This window comes from Dermacentor variabilis, chromosome 1 (genome assembly GCF_050947875.1).
Source record: "Dermacentor variabilis isolate Ectoservices chromosome 1, ASM5094787v1, whole genome shotgun sequence".
Classification (NCBI taxonomy): Eukaryota; Metazoa; Arthropoda; class Arachnida; order Ixodida; family Ixodidae; genus Dermacentor; species Dermacentor variabilis.
The window spans coordinates 270,086,900-270,111,939 of NC_134568.1; the positions used below are offsets into that span (position 1 = coordinate 270,086,900).

The following is a 25,040-nucleotide window of genomic DNA, read 5'->3' on the forward strand; positions in this document are numbered from 1 at the left end:
TCGTTCGGCTACATAGAGGGGCTATTTGCTCGGAGTTAAGCTGACGCCTAACTGTAAGTACTGTACCTTTGGCCTGTAAGGTAATATTCATGCTCCAAAGTCTCGTAGTGCTCTTTCTGACCGACTTTTTATCAGCTTCAGCGCTGGCATCACAGGTGTGACAGCGGGAATGTGTGAGCAGCACAAATAAGCGCGCAACACGTTGTCTTTATGGAAACTTCAGCTCGTGAAGTTGACAGCTCGTCTCGCGAACAAATCTTTTCGGTCTTTTCGCGAGCACAGTAATTATTAGCCCCGTTAAAATGCTAGCGGAATGATATCCGCTACAATGCCGATAGCAAGCTTGAAATGATTCGCTATCAACAAGTAAAGTTAACACAATGGCAACGCATGTACCGTTCTTGCTAGTTAAGTATCCATCTGTCTCGCAGTCATCTACCATCCGTGCGCTCGGCACGGCTGCATAAGTCGTCAACGCGAACAGGACATTCGGGTGACGTTGCTTTCAATGCCCAACTTGGACGTGTCCCGCGGAGCAAGCGCGCATGTCACCTATCTCGTGAAACGATAGTTGTTACAAAAGCGAACCGGTGAATAGCAGTTGTCTGTCCTGTTCTCCGAAATACATTTTCTTTTTCGCACTTCACGTTTTCTCTTTCGCAAAACTGCTGCGAATTAAAATTGAAGCCGCTGTAATCATGAAAAGTGTTCAGTCCAAAGGGGATGTCCTTGCAGTACTCTTCGGAATTTCTTAAAAGTGCCTGAAAACGTAGCCTAAGCATTACGCGAGTGTAAAAAACTCGTCATTAATCGAGCCCCTGTACCGAAGCATGGTGAGGCGCAGAATCGTGCCCTCACCTGCGCCCCCCCCCCCCCAAGTATTCACTGACGTTTGGAGTTATACGCATACCAGATTTGCCAGTATGTCGCATTCGGAAGCACGCGTTCGCTGTCCTTGTAACGCTCCGAAATGTGGTGACAGTGTGCACAGAGGCGAACTTGCGCGAATGATAAGGCTGCGAAAATTGCAAGCTTGGGCACAGACTGTGTAAGCACTCCGGTCCCTCTCCATAATCCTCATGTTTCTTGTCTTTCGTAATTCTTTACCAAGCTTTCGTTGCCTTGATTGGGGTTAAATATGTTCTACGTTGCGTCACTGAACACAAGAGAAGCCACACATTTGGCGTTGCCGTTCTTTTTTTTTTGTGTGTGTGTGGTTAAATAGATAACGGGCGTATGCTCATTGGCTCAAGCGAGCGTGCGAAAAAGTGTCGGCGTGGTTAAACGTGACTCGCTCGATTCGCAGGCTTTGCGCGGAGTGCACGGATGTTGAGGGATCCTGAGCGCTCGCACTGACGACATGGCACGGGAAAACATCGGATGCTTACGAAACAGCGTCTTCGATGAGAGGTCTTTTCCGTGTGACAAAGCTTATGCAGATTTCTGCATGACAGCGCAGCTACGCTGAAGTGGACAGCTCAGTTCGGCCGCGAGGGGGATGTGGAATCTCGCCAAACGTGGAAAACTCCATTTGCAGTTTGCAACGGCTTGGCATGGGTGAGGAGTAGCATCACCTGGATGGCGGCTTGAAGCAAACTTCTGGAAATTAGGGGAAGCGCTCATAAGAGACCCATTTGCGTTAGTATAAAGCTGTCTGGATGAAATTTATGCAAAACGTGAAATTTAATCTGCTATTTTCGAATGCTTTGTTTTGGTAATATGTTATCCAGTTATTTTTCTGTGCCTCTTAGAAGTGGATCTGGACTTCGTACCAAGCTTAGGAGTGTTCCAATGTAGCCTATATTGCTCGTAGGCAAGATTGAAAATAAGCTCAAATATTAATTTTCGTTTAATGTTAATATTTCAACAAATATTTAATTTCGAGTATTATTATTGAGAACGTTGGTGAGTTACCTAAAATGGGGGGGGGGGGGCGTGACCAAAATTGTTTTTCATTACAACTGGACCGAGATATTTGTATTTTACATGTCCTTGTTCATGTGCTTGCAAAAGTTGGCTGATAAACGAGTCATGTTAAGCTAAGCACAATACCTTTAAGCGCGATAATTTTTGTGCATAAGCAATAAAAAAAAAGCCTAAAACTGAAAAAGGAGAAAAATTGAAAGTTTCCAAAATGCTTATTGCTATTTCAGGTGATCAAATTGCATGAAGTTTGGCTGGAATGCAGACCAATTTTTCCAAGAGAAGTGAATCACTTCCAAATTCGCCTGCTGCGTAGGTAGTACTCTCATAACCCTTGCGAGCGTCCTCTTCAAGGCGCTCTTTCATTGCTGCCCTGCGACGAGGAAATTTAGCTACAGCTGTCGTTTTTCCAGATATTCTTTTAATTCTTCTCTGATCTCTCTGGTTGATCGGAGCGATCAACTGCCGAGTTGGAGGACGGCCAACTTCATTAGAGCGCCCTCAAATCTTTCGTGGTCTTTCTTGAAGCAAAGTATGGCTACTTCGACAGCCATACAGAATATTTTTTGGGGGCAGAGCTACCGAATCTTGTTGTTCAGACTCAACCGCGTCTTGTGTTTTGACGAGAACACGACGAGACAACAGCTATTCGCCTGCCAGCTGCTCATAAACCGGAAGCCGGGCTTTCGCTTCAGCGATACTGGTGGAAATTGAAGAATGAGCGAATGCTGGCTTAGCCACTGGTAGTGCTCGCTTGCACACACACACACACACACACACACACACACACACACACACACACACACACACACACACACACACACACGCACACGCACACGCACACGCACACACGCACACGCACACACACACACACACAGATATATATATATATATAACGCAACTTTTCCGGCCCACATTTCACCTCAAATGTTTTAGCCATGAAATTGATGATTTACAACAAGACGATTTGCGCTTGAAGGCAGACCGCCGGGTATTTTCTTCCTGAAGGGCAGAGGGAAGCCAAGTGCGTGTGTGCGCTGTAATTTGACTTTCCGCGCACTAATAAAATACTACGACGTTTCTTTGGAGAAAGCCTGCGCGGCGTCTTAATTGAGATTAATTTCTTTCATGCACCTTCTGCGCACGCAAAAGGAAGACCTTTGCATAATTTTGAACTTCCAGATTTTTTTTGAATTTCCGGAAAACGTTTTTGTTCCTTTGATGTTTAGAAGTTTGCCAAGAACAGAGTTAAAGCGTTCTGTTCTGAATAAAGAGGCAACACATTAGATCCCCAACTTTGGCGCTGCAAACGGCAAAAAGAAAAAAAAGAAAAAAAAGAGAAACTCTCTTCTTGTTTGGTCTCGGTGCACGATATGTATATAGAACTCTGCTTCGGTAGAAAACTGTTATTGAGAGCTTTGGCGCCGGCACCGAGCATGGTGTTACTTTACAGCGTAATCCTGCAGGCATTTACGATGAAGTAAAATTGGTCCTTTAGGAGACCTTCTGGTTAGTGTAGTCATTTTTCCGTCAAGATTTACACCCGTGAGCAAAAGTATACGGACCAGGGATTGCGCGATGAAACTCATTTTCTCCTGTCTGTGAACGCAACTAGAAATTAAAGATTGCAGTCCATACTTGGCATCACAAATTTTCTGATGCAGTCATCAGTTTCCGCTTACGCGTGTTAATTACATGTAAATTCTATTTCTTCGGCGACCTTATGGTCCGTATACTTTTGCTCACGGGTGTACGCGCCTCACAGCGGCGGACGCCTGGTGTACCAAATTGTTTCTCTAGGTCCAAGTCTGGTCCGACCGCTTTCTTTTTAAGAAATCTTCATCATTCGCTCTTTGCAAGTTCATTTTCTTTCTCGTGTTTATCTTGCTATATATAATTTAGGTGGATCGCGCTTGCAGATATCGTTTTTGGGCATCCCAGTTTAAACACACCTTTATGCTTGCAAAAGAAACTTCCAATGTCGCATCACTGACGCAGTCTATCCGACGTGCTCTGCTCGAGCCCTGAATCGACGTCGCAGCTTTGTGCTTCGCTCCGCTACTCATCGCGCGTGTCAGACTTCCTCTTCCGGAACCTTGAACGTCGACGGGCAACTATTAGGGTCGGAACAAAGCGCAAGGCAGTTAGAAAAGGTAGATAATCTGACAGGTGCTCGCAATGCGCTTTAATTGAGTTTGTGTAATCTTAGCGTGAGTGTGTTCGCTTTCTTATTCATTTCTGTGCACCCAGCAACTTGCACCGCACAGATTTACTGTAACTCACCCAAGAATACAGCCTTAATGCTTTGTTTTTTGGTCCACGCGCCATTGCAGACAACCTTTACGACACGTGCGGCAACAACTCGTAACAGAATGAGAAACTTGGTACACTGTGATAGGCTCATCTGTTGTAAGTTGTGTTAACGCTGTTGTATTATAAGCTTAGTACACTGGGTATATTGGCGGGCGTTCAATTCCTGTTGCCCATCGTGGTTGCTTAGCGGTTGGGGTGTTTCGCTGCCAAGCGCGAAGTCGCGAGATCAAATCCCGGCCGCGGCAGCCGGATTTCGAGGGGAGCGAAATGCAAGAACGCCCGTGCCCCGTGCATTAAAGATTCCCAGGTGGTCAAATTTAATCCGGAGACTGCCGCTACGGCGTGCCGCATAACCAGATTGTGGGTTTGACACGTAAATTCCCAGAATTTAAGTGTGAAATTGATGTTCGTGGTAAGGCAGAGAATAAGACTTTGGATATGGTCCCGAGTTTGACAATAAAGAAAAAAAAAGTCGAGATAATTCCGACACTGCACATTCTTACTGACGTGCCCTTCTCTCGAACAAACAGGCAAACGGCAATCACCGAGGCGAAATATTTGCCACGTCAACGCCTATCTTTTGTTTGTTTGTTTCTACTATCCGCAACTGTTTTGACAAGCGGTGCAATATTTTCTCATAGCTTCACGTGGCCTTAGAACGTCACTATCACAGCCCCGTGCTGCTCACAAACATTGATGTACATATACACACAGTACCGCGTACATATATGTTATATAATACACTTCAGCGGAAGCATCCTAGGCGAAAGACACCGGACCCCCGCGAGACACTGCAGACGCACTTTATGCTGAGTGGCCTAGAGGTCCGACTGAAATGTGTGACGTCGGGTGCTGGCACAGCGTTTCTGCGCATGGAAGCGCGGTAACGACTCGTGTACAGGATGCACGCCGGCTGCTTTTCTTTCGCTTGTTGAATTCGCGCGGACAGCGTCACCCAGCCCGGGCCGCCATTTGGCGCATGCGTCGCTGGGCGCGCAGCGGAAGGTAATAAAGACCCGGCGGGCATAGCGTGCCTAGTGGTCAGGCAGTTTATAATGTGTGCCTTCGTCTTGCTCTGACTGGAGAATATCATGAGAACGTACGATAAGCCTTTCTTTAATCTAATCCGCTATATGCGAGATTACACCACGGCGAAAGAGAAAAGAATATAAGTGGTAGAGGGGGGTGTAGGGAAGAGGCTGAAGGCTGCTGGCTGCACGGGCTACACAGAAAAAAAGATAAGTAGACTTTCTTTCAACTATTCTTAATTTACATTGGCTGCGACCTTTGAAACCTTAGAAAAACGTAGTAGTTGCGCTAAAATCGCTTTTTTTGGTGACGTAAAAAGAAGGCGAATTGGTTACCGTACTTAGGCGACAATTACATCTTTGCATTCTGGCTGATGTAAAGAACGAATAAAAATGAAAATAGTTCTCGAAGATGTAGCGAAATTGCTTTGTTCTCTGAAACGGGCTGCCTGCATTACTGAACGCACTATGGCAAAGCGCGGCTACAACGTTGGACGCTTGATTCACCTGTCTAAAGGAATTCCACGTGGCGCTGACCGCAGGTACTGCGCCCAAGACGAAGATGCAGTTTCCATTAGCGCCGGCTAAGTGTCAATTTCTACCTTCACAGTGCAAAAAAAAAGTTTATTATTCTCCATGAAGAGTATGCTTTAAGTTTTCTTAGTGGAATGGTAACATAAGTATGACGAGAAGGCTATGTCATCTACACTATAGCCTATGGAGTGCCAAGACGCTGAAGTGCCTCAATTGCCGTTAAGTCTCGCGTCCGCCTGCAGCCAACAGCGCCGTACTCCTATGATGTGACCCAATGAATATTTTCCTGCAAAGCTGGAACAGGAAGTCGGCAAACTAGGTGCACTGCAAGTAATCTGAAAAGACTTCGAGAACCTCCCTCGCTTTCTTATCTCTTTTGCTCTTGCATCTTTTACCCCTTACTGCGCACAGAAAGTAGAAAAAAAATGGAAAGAAATGGAAGGGGAAGCTTATCCGTAACCACCACGGGGCTCGCCGTACTAATGAACTCAATAAACACATTTACAGGAAACAATATTTGACCCACGGTCGTTTAAGAGAAAGTATAAGCAACTTCGATATTAGCGTACTGATTTAAGTCCGGCACGATTCACGCACATAGCTTGAAAGCCTCCACCTGTGAGAACTCTCGCATGTTGGAAGTGTCGGTTGTGAGGACGACATGTAATACGCGACGGCCTTTACTTATTATTGCTGAACCTGTTGGAAATTATTACAAAAATTGTAGGTGCTTTCCATGCGGGCCTACACATAGAAAACTTAGCTTGAGAGACGCAAGAACGAAGCGTTTCGACTGCAAGCTGAGCAGAATGTACAGTCGGCCAAAAATATTGCGGAGTTTGTTACTGTAATCTCAGCCTAAAGTGTTATAGGCTACAGCCACGCGTATTCTACAGCGAAATTGCGTAATGGACTTGAGCGAAAACAGCGCAAAATAACAGGACGTGAGAAAACGACAGATAACTGCGCTGTTGTCTGTCCTTTTCTCGCGTCCTGTTATATTGCGCTGTTCCCACTCAAGTCGTGAACGAACCGGCGCAAATGCGTACGCTACTGCAGTGCATAAGGGAGTTCCACACCAGTTTTCCGGCGGCGGCGGTGTGGTCGTTATCGAGGAGGCACTGGCGAAGTAGAGCCGGTGCCGCATACGGGAATATGTGTCGGATATAACGTAGAGTATAGAACTGTACTGATGTAGTAGTTCTGCGGAAACCCGCAAGGTGGAGAGAAGTAATTGTGGCGCTTTGTAGCAGTTGCTACGAACCGGTGGATGTCTGATTTTCCCTTTATCAAGAACTGTATATGCTTTCAGCATATCAAGAACGGATATGCCGAAACGTTTGGAAAAACGTGGAACTCGCCGCGATAGCTCGGTGGCCACGGCGTTGTGCGGCTGAGCGCGAGGTCGCGAGTGCGACCATGGCCGCGGCGGCCGCATTCCTATGCGACGGAGTGCAAAAACGCTCGTGTACCGTGCATTGCGGGGCACGTTAAAGAACCCCGGGTGGTCAAAATTAACGCGCAGTCCCCCACTACGGCGTGCCTCATAATAAGATCGTAGTTTTGGCATATAAAACTCCAGAATTTACTTTTTGTAATTGAAAAGACTCGGCTATAACGATATAATTGCACCGGATTGGGTCTCTCAATGTCTTTGGTAAATTTCGGGTAGTGTAAAGGCAGAACCTTAGAAAAGGTGTGAGAAGCCCCTTATACAGTTTCGCTGTAACATGTATGAATCGCTCGGATTTGCATACATATGCAACAATCGTTGCCATAGCAACGTGCTCGGTTACACACACTCCAAATGCCTCCTCTTTTCGCGCAATTGCCTGTTATTCGAGAGAAATGTGTGGAAGCAGGCTTCTCTCAAGTTCACTTGTAGTGGAGAAGGCAGCTTTGACGACTGCTCTTTAGTGAGCTGTGGAAAACACAGGGAAGGCGGGAGATGCAAATTCAAGACGATGAGCAAAACGAGAACAAGGTGAAAGCAGGAGCCAACGTTTCGACAAGGGGACTTTTCTTCATAGTGAGCTGCGCACACAGGCACCAAGTGACAGCTTTGGAGGCGCGCTGTAAGTGCGAAAAAAAAAATTGCTGTCGCTCATATTGAGACGCGGTTACTATACGGCTGGTGGAAAAATTCAGAGCTCGTATTTATAAAACAATTTGTGCACTACAGTGCAATATCCTCTGTGTGCCTACACATAAAAGAACTTTGCTTGATAGACGAAGTGGCGTCCAAGCGAATTTTGTAGGGCCCCTTGCTTCTCCAACGAACAAGAATTTGCTAACGGCACTGGTGACCATATAGCGTAGACATAGCGTGACAATGCAGCTTGTAACCTGCAGTTTTAATCGGGTTTTCTTTTTGGCCGACTGTACAATTGGTATGACATGAGTTGAATGTTATTGCCAAACGCAATTTCAAGGCGGCGCGTTCGTTGGTGGTTTCTGAGGTCATGAGTAAAGAGAACTAAATGTAGTAGCACGACTATAATACCATCGGAAAACGAGACCACGCTGCAAAAAATTCCAAGCGAGAACTACCATATTGCAGTCTTAACGTTTCCTGCAGCCTTTGACCTTTCCAATTTAGTTTAAGGGTGCGTGCTCTAGTAGTAGAAATGGACCAAAAAGAATGCACCGGTGGTTACCATACTCCCTAATGCGAAATTTGAGCGCAGCTCTATACGTGTTTTCATTTCGCGATAATTGAGGCAAAGAATTTGAGCTAGACATGCAGCAGAGTCGGCAGTCGTCGAAAGTCTGACCTGCGCGTCAAGCTCATCGACTTCTATACATGACTCGTCGAAGGTTTCAGTGTAATGGTTGGTGCCTCGTGGCGCAATTCGTGTCACGCATACAATCAGATTACAAAACAATCGCAAACTGTGGCAACTGAAACAAGCGCGAACGAGACCAAACCACGCAAACCAAAGAAGCGCGAGTAAGAGCTGACGCGAGCAAGAGCTGACGCAAGCAGACGATAGCATAAAATGAGCGGTCCGGCTGAAACCAGATACGATTACGCATCGAGCGGTCGGGCGGCTCCGCATGACACCAGTTTCCCACGCGCACGTCACTGAACGGGCCGCTCTCATTGGTCTCCGCCGTTCGAGGCTCGCGTCTTTCATCTCCCGCTCCGCGTTCGCTCTTTCACCTTTCGCTGTGCTCGTTCGCTCGGTTACGCCGCTGACGCCGACGGTCGCCGTAGGAACGGGCACCTAAGAGCTGCGCTCTAAAAAAAAAAAACACTGTCACGCAAGAATCACGTTCAACCAGCGATCTTGCACGTGCAAGTAATGACAGCCAAAGCTTCGGTACTCTCGAACAAAATGCACATAACCCATGAATATTGACAAACCTCAGTGTGCTGACGATGTGAAAGAAATGATTTGTCTTTGCTTCATGCCAGCTGTGAACTATACCAGCCTGCGCTAATTCGCACTGTGTCGGAACAGCTGAAAGGATGCTTTGAAGCAAATTGCTTTTGCTTTCTTTGGCAGATGCTTCTGCCCCGAAGCAAACACAATTAGTGCGGCCGCCTGCATCGTTTACATCGTTCTATGCCAAGCTCTCGACGAGGCTCGTGTGCACGTGGCTCCCGTACTTTCGCTGTCGGCACTCGGCGCCTCGAAGAACGAGTCCACCGTGAAACAAGACGGCACCTTGCCGAGAAGTTCTGGCCGGTGGTCGGTGGCCCGGTGGCGGCGGCGTGATGAGTGCGCGGGAGCTGCTGTCGCTCGGAGTCAAATGGGAGTATCGAGGTGCTCGCACAGCAGGCTCTGGCGTCTCAGGAACTCCTCGTGCAGGCCCAGCTTGGTGAAGTTGTTCTTGATTGGGTGCGGCGAGCCCTTCTGTGTGCGGTTCGACAGCTCGGTGGTCTGGCGCGACGTGCTGCTGTTGTCCTTGTTGCGCAGCAGGCGATTGGTGGGCGTCGTATGCCAGGACGAGGTGTACTTGAGCATGCGGCGCGTGCAAACGCCCCGCGTGGACAGCAGCGCCGACAGGTCGCGCCGGTACTGCTTGGTCAGGATGGCGTAGAGGAACGGGTTGGCGCACGAGTTGAGGGGGTAGAAGAAGACAAGCAGGATCTTGGACTTTGGCACATCGATGAGCGGGTAGCCGGCCACTGCGGTTAGCCCGAAGAAAGCGATGGGCGCCCAGCAGGCGAAATCGGTGAATACGAGCATGGCCATGCGCTTGGCCACCGACGTGTCCTTGTTGCCGCAGTGAGAACGCGGTCGCTGACCCGATATGGCCAAGTACATCTTGGCGTAGCAGGCGCATATGAGCAGGAAGGCGAGGCCGTTCATCGACAGCAGGGTGAGAAGGTAGAGCAGGTCAGGAACCGTGCTGTTCTCCATGGGCAGGCATATGGACGTCTTGCTGTAGCTGCTGATGCCGAGGAGTGGCAGGGAGGCTGCCAGCAGCGCGTAGCCCCAGCCGCACGCCATGATACGCGCGGCGGTGCGCAGTCGTAGCCTCCTGTTCAGATGCACGGCGTACGTGATGGCGTACCAGCGCTCGAGGGTGATCACCGTGAGCGTGTAGATTGAAAGCTCGGACGCAAACACAGTCAGGAATCCCGCCACTTTGCAGCCGGCACCTGCGTTCAACGAAACATGCGCATCATACAGCCACAGCGAATAAACATTACTCAAATAGCGCTGGAACAGAAATGGCACAGAATGTGACGACGAAAAGAGGGCTACGCTAACCACTACTTTAGTCAGTACCTCGGGCCGACGCTGCGAAACAACTTCGCATTCTAGCACGCACGCTCTCCTTGGCAAAATGGAACACCGCACATACAAAGCGCACAAGGCTGCCCAGACTAAACCTTTTACTGCAACTCAGAGCTCCGGCCTGACTGTACCGACGCGAAGCGTCTCTTTTTTGTCGGTTGTAGCTTGGAGTTGCTTTCACGAATGCCTACTCAACACTAATTGGAATTTGCTGATAGTCCTGCATGTGATGCTTGCGGATGCGAGGAGAACATTGACCACTTTTTGTGCCACTGTCCTCAATTTCAAGCGCAAAGACATTCTTTGTCCAACATATTGAGGATATTAGGTGATCGTTCTCTGAGTGAACAGATGGTACTAGAGCACAAGTCCACACCGATTATCGGCTCAGAAGGCCGTGAAGGAATGTTTGTGCTTTCTCAGAACGTCTGGTTTGTGCGAGCGGCTTTAACTCAAGTACTGTCCGTGCACTCTCTGTACCTTCTCTCTCCCTTCTTTCTCTTCTCCTTCTTTTTCTTCTCCTTCTCCCTTCCCCAAGCGTAGGGCAGCCAACCGCTCTTGATTGGTTAACATCCCTGCTTTCCTTATACTCCGCCCTCTCTCTCTCTCTCTCGGAACGGCCGCGGCGGCCTCATTTCGATGTGGGGGAAATGCGAAAACACCCGTGTACTTATATTTCGGTGCACGTTAAAGAACCCCAGGTGGTCGACATTTCCGGAGTCTTCCACTATGGCGTGCCTCATAATCAGAAAGTGGTTTTGGCACGTTAAACCCTATAAATTATTTTAACTTAATTTTTCTCTCTCTCGGATATATAAAAATTAAGACCGCCTATATATGGCCTAAAGGGCCCACATATGCGATGAGCAGGTTATTAGGACAGCAGTGAAAGTTGTTTTTTTCCCAAAGGGGCGCGTCTTGAAAGCGGAAATGCATGCGACAATCCTCTTTCCTCGTTTTCTTCTCATGCATTCTTCACACTAGCGTTGCATACCCGGTTCGCGAGCAAGAAACATTGGTTCTTGTTTTACGGGGTAAGTTGAATTCAGTTCTCTTACTGTACTGCATACGTTTTGCTGATGCATGGCGGTTGTTTAGCCTGAGCTGCATTCAGGCAAGCGTTAGAAAATGAGAGCTGCTCACTGCATACTGAAACGAGGCGCCGAAATGGTTTAGGCCTTCCGATGGGAGAGCGGCTGAAAGGAAGCTGCGTTCCCGTGGGCGTGCAACCATCTGCAGCCGCGCGAAGTGCCTAAAAAGTTCAAGGACTGCGCGGTTTTCCGGCGACAAGCAAAAGCTTTTGCCACAGCTTATTATTCTGCTGTTTCCGGGGAAGAATGCAACCACCATAAATAAATGATTAGGTTTGGTGCCATGCTGTTACGCCGCTGAATGAATACTGATGATGTGTGGCGTGGAAGTGATAGCAGGAGAAAAGGCGTGCCGTCAAAATTCGTTTCAGCGGTGAAGCAGCATGCGGAATGACACGGGAGTGTGAGTTTCACAACTGGCGCGACATTTACCAGCCACACTTGAGCTGCGTGAGTAGCGTAGACGGGCAACGTGGTAGCTGAGGCGGCTTTCGCGCTCGCGTGCCGTCAGCACTTAATCAATGGCACGACCGATGGATGAAGGTCAAGCGTACCGTGCTGCCACAGGATGGCGTGGCTGAAGTACCGGCCGCGCGTGTGCAGGTCTTCGGAGGCGATGACCAGCAGGTAGGCGCCCATGCAGAGGTCGGCGAAGGCTAGGTTGCACATCAGGAACTTGGACACAGTCAGACGGCCGCTGAGCAGCACCAGAAGCACGGCCAGGTTTCCGAACACCGCGGCTACAACCACGAACCACACGGCTACGCGCAGCACCATGGTGCCCATAACGTCCTCGCACGGGTTGAACGCGTCCGGCGCCGGAAGACACTGCACCCGCCGGCTGGCTAGCTTGCCGCACGTCACCTGCGATGCACAAAACGCCGGTGTTGGTATCACGCTGGTACAACACTTCACTAGCTTGTGGCACACAGTGGTTGTAGTGCACTCGGCGGATACTCAGTATGGCAGTCTATCAGTGGACATATGGACTTTTCGGTGGTCAATTAAGTGATACAGCGAAAGTGATAGTGATGCCATTACAAAAAAGTGTGGGAAAACTAAGTACAAGACAGCACTACTACCGTATCATCTTTAATTGACATACCGCCTCTCAACATGCGAACGCGGGGAGACCCGATAGAAACCTACTACGGAAACGCTTGGTCACTGCCTTCGGAAGCTGGTTAGGTAATTTTGGCGATAAAAGTCAAGGCAAGCTTCTGAAAACTGATTTTATGACTTTCATGCAGTCGATTTTCTTTGAAAACGCTGGAATAGACTTATCTTTCCTCTGTCCGAAATGTCTTCATCCACTCATGTCTGGAATCATATTGATGTGTCCCAAGTCCATCTTAACTGCAAAGAGCGCTTCTTCAAGAATTCCAGGGTCCTTTATTTTTTTCTACCTCACTTTCCGTGCATGTGTGCATGTGAGTAGCACATGTGCGTACCCACGCAACGTACTCCTTATTTCACAAAAGAACTGGACTTTTGAAGATATTTTACACGCGCTTAATTATTGCAGTGCATTTTTAAGTGCTTAACATTACGCTTGAATGTTAATGCGAGAGGGGAAGTGAGAGAGATAGAAAAAAATACAAAGTTAAATGCAAATATTCTTGCCTATTCTTTGCGCATAGCCCTAGACTGTGGGCTACCATTGTGCGCTAAGATGCGGAGTGGAGCCAGAAGGACCATTGGAGGAGTATCATGGGAGGAGTGTGAGAACGAAAATCAAGCAATATAATAGAGTCATAATGATATTGTAGAGGTCAGACTATGAAAAAACACACACACACACTTCGAAGGCGGACAACCTAATACTGTGCATTTAATCGCAGATGATTCGGGAGAAAATCTTTCATTGTACGATCATGAGAAGTTTGTTTTAGTCTAACATTTCCATCGCTAGGGAAAAAAAAGAATAATCCTATTTTTATTATATGCCACGAGATGATGGTGCCTGTTAAACGGCGCGGGCTACTTCTCTTAATTCGTAGATAAGGTTAAAAAAAAGTCAGACTAAAGAAGACTACAGTAACAACAGTACTACACTTCACATACACAACTAAAACAATGGCTTTTGATCAGTTCCTCAAGCGATCACCTTAAGGTATCGCAATGATGAGCGTTTTAAATGGCAGATATATATTGCTTCCTTTAAACTGAACTTTAAAATATTTGGTTGGCACTAGCATCATCCAAAGAAAAAAGAAGAAAAAAAGACTAAATATTGTTCGCACTTCTGTTTACTTATAAGATCTGCAGGATTAATATTTTTTTGTTCGCCGATATGACAAAGAACGTCATAAAATGTGAGGTTCAGATTGCTGGAAATACATGTACAATAAGCTATAAATGTTTCACTGTAAATTGTTGAGTAGTTTTCTGGAAACAGTACAGTACTCGGGAAATGAAACGTGACAGGAAAACATTAAGTACAACACCCTGTATTTACTCTCGATTGCTCGAGAGTACTACGTCATGGTGCTACAAATCTGGTCACTAATGGTGATGCGGACTTTGATTTAAATTTACGAGTCAAGAAGTACGTCGATGTGACAAGAACTGCACATGGTGGAAACGAATGTATGCGCATTAGTAAGCCCTAGGTTGACATGCTTCATTCTGTGAGCACTACACGCCAAAGACAAAATAGAATAAAAAAAATTTAAAAAGCTGTTTTGTTTCAGTGTTTACCTCAAGGGTTAAAAAGGCTCCAGCAGAATGCACACAAATTCTTGTTTTCTTTTCATCATTCCAAAAGTCTTTCATCAGGTCTCTTTTCACTTTTCGTCATTCATGGCTTTCTGTGGAGCTGCAGAACTCCGCTTCGTCAACGCTCCCCTTACCAAGACAGGTGAGAGAGATCTAAAAGCACACACGTGGTTTGATCTCGAGTGCCCTGAGAAGAGCCCGTCGTGCTTAATTTTGGTCATTGGCCAGTTTGAATGCGCTTTTCGCATATTCGGGCACAGCAACATAGAGAAATACGCGGGTAAAATCGGGCAAATATCAACAGAACGGTCACGTGGACGCAATACACTACAGCTGCCAGTTCACTATGAAAATGTCAAGCGATAACTAACAAACACGTCATAAACTGAATATATTCTACATATCAAGTCACGTTATTCAGCAAATACACTGACCAAAACCGGTAATATGACATGTAAGCACAATCCGCGTCCGTTCAAACAGCTTGGTTCGCTGCTTTTTTGGCTCCACTGGTCTGTAATAGTTTATAGAGTTGTTGTGCATCGTTTGCCATTGCATGCAATACAATTCGTTGACTCATTGTAGCTGCTGTATGGGCTTGTCGGAAGGCTGGATTACAATAAAATAAGGAAATGAGCATTACTCACCAGCGCGTAGAGAGGTCTTGCACTGGCTTAACTTAAAGAGGCGAGCTGAACTGTAACATTGAGAAGAAACATTATGAAACTGGCGCTCAAGCTAGTTTAAATGAGTCGTTTGGTCCTGGTGCTGCTTGCATAGAGAATTTCGCCCATGGGTAAATTTACCGCCACTTGAAGTACCGCGCAGGATAACGTTGAGCAAAAATAATAATAGAAATGTGCGGACGGGTCACTAGACAACTTTCTGTGCGGCAACTTATGTCGCTTGTGCGAAGTCCCTCACTCATGCATAAGTTTGCCAAAGCGTGAAATTCTTCTCATAAGCAGCCCCTAGGAAATGATAGCTACGATACCGTAATATAAAGTTAATCAGCAACGACAGCCACGTTTCTGCAATAACCACGCAATAACCACCTTTCTGTTAGAAGCTTTATCCGCTTGCGAAAGCTAAGTACAGCTAATAAGCCATGGAAAAATAGTGGTTTCTTGTAAAGACCAGTCAAATGTAAACAGTAATTCGGAATAAAATTCACAATTTCGCGCCGTTGTACTGTAAGCTGAGAGAAAGATTGCTAGCAGTGTAAAATATATCCAGCAGGTGGCAGAAAACTGCATTTGAACAAATGTCGCCATAGTATCATTATAAAAATGGCCACCCTATACTTGAGACATGCACCAAAGAATAACTTAATGTTATCGAAATTTTTTAAAGTGAAAGAGTGACACTTATAAAATGATCGTAGATTGAAAGTTAAGTATGCTAAGGCATGTTTGTCACGTGAGAAAGCGTACGAGTGCTCTAGAAAATTCACAAATGGTGCGACACCTGCGAAAGAGGCCTCTCGCCAGGGTCAAGCACATCGAGTTATGAGGCAAGGGTTGTGGAAGCGGTAATAAGCAAGCCAAGTAACTTTTGATTAGCAAAGCCATGCGTATCCCCCGCACTTTGGGGATCGGTCTAAGCGAAGCTTTTTTTTTTCTTTCTTTTAGTGTTTGCGGTGATTGGCGCTAAGTGGCTCGCAAATCTAAGTTTGGCAGAGCACAACAAACTGCTCCGCACTGGATCGCAGCGCTAGCTATCGCGGGGACAGGCTACGGAAGTGGGATCTCGCTTTCGCTCGGTGTGTTCCGATGGTTAGCGAACTCGCTGTCCCAGAGCGTGTGTTTTGTCTTCGTGAGCTGTGGCCTGCGTGTGCTCGACTTTGGGGTTTAATTCGCAAGAATCAGCATGAATGCTAGCATGGAGGTCAGGCCGAATGCTCTGACGCTTGAAACCATCGCCGCTATCGCGCACAGACGCCGCTATCGCGATAACAAAACTCCTCCTGTCTCTACCGCTCCTATCAGCAGACGGAAGTGACGTGCGACACACACTTGGAAGTTCCGGCAGAATCCGTACCTCTACGGCGGAGCAAGAGAGAGCGCTCTTCCACGAAGCGAGTCGATCCGAAACGACCAGTGGAACACGCGAAGCCTTCATAGTAAAAGCAGCGCAAAAAATCACGGCAACAAGACGGAGAAGTACACAGGACAGGCGGGAACCTCTCCAAATCACACCAGAGGAATACGGACTCTTGGTCGCGGAACAAGAAAAATTTGCTCCCAGTCTACCAGGGGAATCCGCTAAAAGTTAGTGAGCATAGAATCTCGTCATTACTCATCCCCAAAACAAAACCAAAAACAGAAAAAATAAACGTTTTGGACACAGCCATTTGAAGGATAGATAATGTTTATTCTTTACTGGATTTCCAATGTCATCAGAATAAATCACTCCCACTAATTAAGTGAAATTTCACTTTAAGGCAAGTAGAGAGTATGAAGACTCGGAAGATGGTATTTTTTTTGTGGCACCTTCGTCATTATGCGCTGTTTTATTTACCATTTCACCCTATAGCAGCAAATTTTCAGCAAAGTCAATTACGCAACCAAGGGTCGGAATACTTCCTCATGCAAGGGAACAAACGAAGCGTAAGTTAATTGCCGATAAAAAGAATGCGTGTGTCCGTGCGTCAGCGGCTGCGCTTTCCGCAGCCTGTCATATAGGAAGGGTTGGAGCAGAATATTTTAGCGAGCTAATTACATGATTCTTACAGAGTTGATGCTCTGTGCTTTTGCGAGTCTCGTCGATGGTGGAAATTAGGCGAATGGCTGAACGAAGGGAATTGTTTGCTCTAAGTTATTTGTATAAGAACGGTGCCAAGCGCAACCGGCGCTGAAACTGTAGCCTAGTATGAAAGAGAGTGAGAGATTGACAGAAGGAAACTTGCGATGTTTACTTATCGCGGCCGCCACAGGTGGCCACAGGTGGCTGAGGTGTACACTGCATTATACTATGCAAACGTTTCACTGAGTTTCCAGACCACAAACAAAGAGCTCATAGTAGCGGTTTTTGTATGGTCCTTGCGATTTAAAACTTGAAAGATTGCATAGCGATGGGTTTATCACGGCTTGCATATTTTGGAAACTTTCCTCTCGACCATACCTATCATCATCATCATCAGCCTGGTTACGCCCACTGCAGGGCAAAGGCCTCTCCCATACTTCTCCAACTACCCCGGTCATGTACTAATTGTGGCCATGTTGTCCCTGCAAATTTCTTAATCTCATCCGCCCACCTAACTTTCTGCCGCCCTCTGCTACGCTTCCCTTCCCTTGGACCATACTATCGTTAGCAGTCAAAACGTAGAGAACAGCTAACTTGTTGACTAAAAATGCAGAAAGCTGAAGTATATATGTGGTAGTTCTATAGTTCTATTATATTAACAAAAAGTTTCCAGTAATCTCTTGACACATTTAGTCTTCCAACAGACCGGAAAATTGGGAAGGTGGTTCCGTTCCATAAGCCCGGCAGTAAAACTTCACCCTTTAATTATCGCCCCATTTCGCTCACTAGCACATGCTGCAAACTACTTGAGCGTGTAATATTTATATCATTAGTTAGTTTTCTTGAAGATAATGCATTTTTTCACATCTGCACAACATGGCTTTCGTAGAACATACTCATGTGAAACTCAGGTATTGTAATTGGCTCATAAATTACACCATATTCTTGATGAATCATCCTGCGCGGACTGCGTATTCCTGGACTTCTCGAAGGCATTCGACAAAGTGTGTCGCCAGCTGCTACTGCACAAGCTAAGTTTCCTTAACCCTGACCCTAACCTTTTCAAGTGGATTGAACCCTTCCTTCTTAACCGATTGCAATTTGTTAGTGCTAATGACCATAACTCATCCTTTACTAACGTACATTCCGGCGTTCCACAAAGGTCCGTCCTTGGACCCATTCTGTTCTTAATTTACATTAATTATCTGGCTTCCGTTGATTCCTTTGACATTCTTCTTTTCCCCGACGACTGTGTAATTTTTCGTGAAATTAATACCGGTAGGGATACTAACACTCTCCATACTGACATAGTTGCTGTACATAAATAGTGAAAAATATGGCGAATGGAACTAAACGTAAAAAAAAAATAAGATTATGCGTGTCGTACGAAACACTGAACAGTCCTCCTATTTATCTTTTCAACAGCGTTCCACTAGAATCCGTCACATCTTATAAGTACTTAGGTGTTCACACATCATGTAAGCTAAATTGGCGAGTGCACACAGAAAACGTTAACAATGCTAACCGTATGCTAGGATACTTACGTCGCAACTTTTCCACTGTTCTTTCTTCATTTAAATTGACACTTTACAAAACCTTAATATGACCAAAGCTTGAATACGCTGCTTCTGTCTGGGATCCTATGCATGTAAAATTAATCACTCTCCTGGAACTAGTTCAGAATAACTCGACTAGTTTCATTCTCTCTAACTACAATCCCACTGCTAGCATAACAACCATGAAAGCCAGCTTTTCTCTTCCGTCTCTAGCCACGCGTCGAAAACTTAGCCGCTTGAATTTATTTCATAGCATATACTACCATACCGTTCTTCACGACAAATTTGTTTTATCACCGCAATATATGTCCCATCGCATTGATCATCGCCGTAAGGTAGGTATTCCATTTTGTAAAACGAAAACTTTTTCCGAATCTTCCGCGCACAGCACTCGAGTGGAACCACCTTCCTGCTGACATTGCATCAATCATTGATAAACAACGTTTTTGCGACGCGTTAACCACCATTGTTTATGTTCATGCCTGTTTGAAATTGTTATTGTAACTCACTGTATCTTGTTATCTTTATGATTGTATTTTTTTACACTCCCCTCTTTAATGCCATTGGCCTTGAGGGTAAATAAATTAGTAAATACGCGAAGCTCACGCGCTTCACTAACCAGTAACTGTCGCAGTCACATGTAAGAGGCAAGACCTGCCTTTACTGCTGTTTCAATAAAGAAATCCCGAAATGACGTAAAGAAATAGTTTGCGCTTTGGAAAAGGCAAAACTGCGACCCGGCAAATACAATTCTGTAGACTTTTATGCGGCCTATATGTCAGGCCCTAAATTTTTTTTTATAATCTTAGACTGGGAAGCTGCGGTCGGATTCCGAGTGGATTCGCTTTGGTCGTTTGCCTTTCTTTCTTTGTATGTGCAGTCTGAAACAAAGTCACATTGAAAAATATCGAGGTTGAAAAATCTTTCGGGCAATGTTCATTGCCAGCAAACTTCTTCGTCAATTTCTTGATGTGCTACGCAGTAGTATTCGCGTGAGTAGCATGTTTAGGTCAAGGGCATGTTGCTCTTATTAGTTTACCGTTTGATTTTAGCGCCAAATACTCGAAGAGGGAGTCCTAGGAAACTGGTCCGGGACCGAGCTCAGCCCTTAAGGCTATAAACTCGTTGCTCCGACACTTAAGGAATTGGGGATTCTGTGACTGACTCTGAAAGTTGTATTGCGTTGCATCACGTTAGTGTGTGCATCTTTCTCTATTGTTATCTTTTCTTTCCTCCTATCAATTTCCATTCCCTTTGCACCTTTCTCCAACGCAGGGAAGCCAGCCGCCATTTACGCTGGCTAACCTCTCTGTATATCTCGCTCTTTTTTCTCCTCCTCCTTCACGCAAAATAGATTCAGCTACAGGCTAACAAAATGCCGTATTACTGCTACTTATATCCAGTGAATTCCTAAGGCATTTCAAGGCGTAATAAGAGTAATTTATTTCTTTTTTTAAATGCATGTATGAAAAATACTACATGTTACAAGTATCTTTATTCAAGTCCGTTTGACGTTGTGTGCTTTGCTTTACAATAGTTTTTCATCGAAGCTCTGAATCGGCATGCATACGCATCCAGGGCAAGTTTTTTTTTCGTTAGAACTGCAGAATCTACACTCGTCACTTGTCGGGTAATTCGACATCACAAGGGCAGCGTCACTGCCTAAGTGTGACAGAAAGTTGCGCATGATAAGTCGTGGAATGACAATAGGAAAAAGCTTCGCTTCAGTGAAGCTTCTTCACCGGCAACTTGGTGCGCGGCAGCTTTCTGTTACACACGAGGAGCTTTTTACTGGCGGACGAATTTACCGACGTGTAAAATGCTTCCTTCAATCTGTCCCCTGCTTGCGTTTAAACATATTTGGCCTAGTTGGTCGAGCTGAATCACTCCTACCCTGTGCAAGACCCCGAACCCTGCACTCGTTTAGATCGACCGTCCAGCGTTCATATTAGTATGAGTGCAGATTTCCAGTCTGACAAGTCGACTCGAACCTTTTTTTGTCGACAGGACACCATGTTCTGACTGTAGTACTGTGTATGCTCTGGCTGGCCTGCAAAGCCGCGTCCCAACGCAACTGTCGGTCGATGGCTCGCATGGCAGTCACGTTGCGATCGACGTTGGTGAACGCGAGATCGGATCTCCCGACGGAACCGTCGATAAGGACGACAACGGGGACCATGGGCCGCAAACCAGCAAGATTAATGATGTCAAATGTAGATTAGCTGGCGGCGGTTGCACATATTGTATGAACACGAGCAGGAGCACGGCGTGGAAATGTGTAGTGTGCGAGCGTGTCAGTGCGTCAGTGCAAGCGCAGATAAGGTCAAAAATAGTCTGTTCAGGGCACCTTCCGCGAGTCTTTTCACGCTAATGAGCTAGATGTACTGGCGATGGCTAAGACCCTGAGACCCATTTGACCTTCATTCGGGATGAATATCAAACGCTGCCGCACACACAACACTTCGTTCTTATGCAGCCGCATATGCAAGAAAATATAATGAAACGTCTTTTAAAACTTGTATTTACGCGTTTACGCCATTTGGAAACCAACCATGCCCTATAAGTGAAATTCGTATAAAATGTATCTTTTTTCATGTGATGATGCTCTAGTCATTCACTGGCCGACTAACACAGCAGATGCAAGTGATCCGTCAACTAGGTATCGCCAATAAAAAAAAACAAATTCCACTAAGGAACGATGCGGAGTAAGGGAACGGCTGAACTGGGCAAGTCTGTATGGTACAGCAGCTATGTTTATTTTCAGAAAATATGGCACAAGGAAAAAAGAAACATGCGGATCCCAGGCGTTGTCTGTTTAAGCAAAGCTTTCATTGTTGTTCGCGAGTGGTAATGTTCCGGTTTAGAGACCATTTGCATGATACGGAACACACGACCAAGTTGGACACATTTTCACCGGGAAACGTCTCACTCAAGATAAACGTGTGGCGTTCAAACATGCAGATCCCACGCATGACAGTGAAGTAATGATGACGACAGAATGATGAAGACAGTATGATGATGCATGAAGGCGTGACAACAATGAGATGACGACGACCGTGTGACGATGACGAAATGGCCGCGACAGAAAGACGGCCACATTATGACGGCGACACCACGACGATGACGGAATGATGACGAAGGCATGATGAGGATGGAATGAAGATGACGGAATGGTGATGATGGTGTGACGATGGTGGCGCGATGGTGAGAAGAAAACGCAATGGTGGCGACATAGGGAAGACAACGGAATAATGACGACGGCATGACAACGAAGGGGTGAACACTACGGAAGGAAAGCATAAAAATTAAAATGACGGAATCATAATGACGACATGACGATCACGCCTCGTTTGTATTGGAGCTCACGTCCGCGCTACGTACACCCAGGGCCAGGGATGGCGCGATAAAGCTGATTTTCTCCTCCGCCTGTGAATGCAACTTGAAATTGAGGACTGCAGTCCAAACTTGGCATTGCGATATTTGCAGTGCACGTGTCAGTTTTAGTTTATGCATGTTAATTATGAAGAAATTCAGTTTTTTCGGCAATCCTGTGTACCGCATACCTTTACTCACAGGAGTACACCACTTGCCGCCCCGGGACGCTTCGTTTAGAACTATATTCGGTGTCAGTTTGCAGTCCGGTACCGGGCCATCGTGCAAGACAGTAGCAGCCAGGAGCCGCGAAGCGTATGAAGGGGCGGGGGAGTCAAAGAACGCTTCGCTTTAAGGATAAATAGCACGTATATGTTCAGTGCTGCAGAAAGTCGGCTCTAATATGTCTACAGCTAGATCATTTTGCACCGTCTATAGTGATAAGCGTCGATGACCTTGGCGGAAAAGCTGATAAACTGGTCCCATCTGAGTATTGTGTATTTTGATCAACTTTCGGCTGCAAGGCAAACTCTCCTTTCCTGTTAGTACAGGTAATGGCCACCCATGGGAATGCCTCCTCGCCAGTGTTGTTTTCCCAAATTACATATTTGGCGCAACTGTCACAAACTATATATACAAGCAAATTTGAGTTGCTCGTGAATGATAGCAGCTAAAGGGCACGTTATTATCGTGCTAAGGGTGTGAATTCGAGGCAACAAGAAGGCACTTGCTTTAGAACAGACTCAAACAAGCGGCAAGGCTTGCCGAAAAATATCACTGCAAGAGCAGCAAAATTTATTCAAAACTCTCTTGGGAAGTCCAGCTCGCTTGTGTCAAAAATACAATTTGAGCATTATAATATTTTAATACGGATTTCGAGCCATGTCTCGATTTGCCGAAAGCATTGACGTTTCCAAAGAGTTGAATGTTTGTTCATAATGAGCCAATTTGGACATTTGACTATACGAAAGGGCTCTTCAATGCGAGAATAATGACTTACAGCTTTTCATTTAAGAAGCTCTACCGGCAGCCAGCATCATATCCTTGCTCGTCCCCAACACACCTTTATCGGAGAAGAGAAATATCTTCGACAAGCGACTGGAAATTTTATAAGCGGCTCGTCGAAGAAAACGAGTGCAAGTCTGCTCATAATAAGTGAGATTGTTCGTCCTTGTTAGTGCTCCATGTTCGAGGGCACTCTCGTAAGGTGACCAGAACAATTCCAGTATTTTGCGATGCTCGTGCCTTTGGATACATCCTTCGTGAACGTTGTGATCAAAGGTCCCTAATTATGGAAACTGAAAGCCCGAAGCCCGCTACTATGCGGCTGCAGAATGCAGCTTACGTGCCGGCCTGCTGTATTGCTCCTCTTCCTCTTTCACTCAGTCAGCTTTGTAATCCTCTGGGATCTCTCATGCGCAGTTTTCCGGAGGCTCTTAGCACCTAATGAGATAGGCTGAGCGGAGAAAATTTTGAAATTGAGCGGCTGGCCCGTATGCGCCTGGAAGATAAAGATGCAAAAATTTCTGACTACTCGAAGGCGCGAAAAAAAGTAAAAAAAAATCACGAAAAGTTTGGAAACGTTGGAACAATATTAAAGAAAAAGTGTTATAGCATAGCGAATTAAAATTAACTGCTGCGGGGGTTCATGCACGAAGGTGTTTTCGCCATGGTTACAGCAAGACATTGACACTGTGTAATAATTACCTCAATTTTTTTCAATCGCTCAGACATTCTTAGTGAGATTCAGAATTTTCTTCTGCCGACTGTGAATGCTGCTTTTTTTTTTCCTTTTAGGAAATGGAAGCTGGCATGCTGCCTGCACGCTCGCAGAACAGCAGTGCAAGAAATTTTTTAGCGGTGTGTGCGGGCGTAGGGTGCGTTGATATCCGTCGTCAATTTTAGGAGCACGAGGAGGAAGAGGATGTAGGCTGCAGGCGGATCTAGCCTCACTGGAATTACTTGCAGGGGCAGCAAGGTCTGCCTTTCAGAAGAGATTAAGAAGCCTGAAATGCACAGATACGCCTTCCAGTGCGTCCTCATTCAAAGCGCATCGCGAGACGGGCGAACGGGGCCACACACCCAGTCACGTGGAACAGAATGAATGCCGTATACTTGCTTGTGAACCATCCAGCGCACGATGTTGCGCCACCCCGCGCACCCTCACGGCAGAATGCCCAAAATATGAGTCCACTAAACGTTACCAATCACAATCTAGGTCTACGTCACTTAATAACTTCAGTACGACCCAGAACATTTCTCTCCTGAAAGCTCAATGTCCTCGCGAAAGCATGTGTTATACGTTAGCATGTTGGGGGGGCGCCCCGACGCTGAAGTGCTTCAAACAAAGAATTGCGGTCTGGAGCGAGTCTAGGACGCCGTAAAAAATAATGTTCAACATCTACTTGAGTCAGAAGGGTTTGGGTGCGAGCTAGTTGGTACGCATCATTCATATTTAAAACAGCGCCAAAAACACGGACAAGGGAGGACACAGGACAGCGCTCGTCCTGTGTCCTCCCTTGTCCGTGTTTTTTGCGCTGGTTTAAATATGAATAATCTACTTGAGCCTTACAGATACACAAGGGCGACGCCGTAAGTACGATCTTGTTTAGCCATGCAGGTGTACGCCCTGGCCTCGTGCAGACGCGATACATCAGGGAGGCTTGTAGCTTGTATAGTCCCTTCGTCACACAGGACCGATGAAGTGGTGACCATAAAGACTGAAAATTACTGGCGAAGACTTGTTCTAGAAGATGTCAAGGCGTCTCTAGGAGCCTTCTTTGTCGGCCTAAGGTCCAATGCATCGCGAGCAAGTCTATCAGCCACCTTGTCGTCTGGTACGCCTACATGCAAGCTGAGCCATTGAAACTCTATAGTAAACCCAGGGCGACGCAGTTCTTTGAGAAGGCATAACGAACCTTGTGCGTACTCCTCAAAAGGAATCCCCTGCTGTGACAACTGCATAACAGGCTTTCTGTCTGACAGCACACCCACGCGGTCGATGCTGTT

The 25,040-nt window shown here is 46.2% G+C and overlaps 1 protein-coding gene across 1 annotated transcript in view; it reads right to left on the reverse strand.

Moving 5' to 3' along the window:
- Positions 1-9,271: 9,271 nt before the first annotated feature.
- The window catches only part of Lgr1 (Leucine-rich repeat-containing G protein-coupled receptor 1), a 49,133-nt gene continuing 33,364 nt past the window's right edge, over positions 9,272-25,040 (reverse strand). The window contains exons 4-5 of the mRNA XM_075677837.1: positions 12,195-12,596; positions 9,272-10,410 (exon numbers count right to left, since the gene is read on the reverse strand). Coding sequence (XP_075533952.1) covers positions 9,551-10,410; positions 12,195-12,596 — 1,262 coding nt within the window. The 3' untranslated portion in view covers positions 9,272-9,550. The remainder of the gene's footprint in view (positions 10,411-12,194; positions 12,597-25,040) is intronic.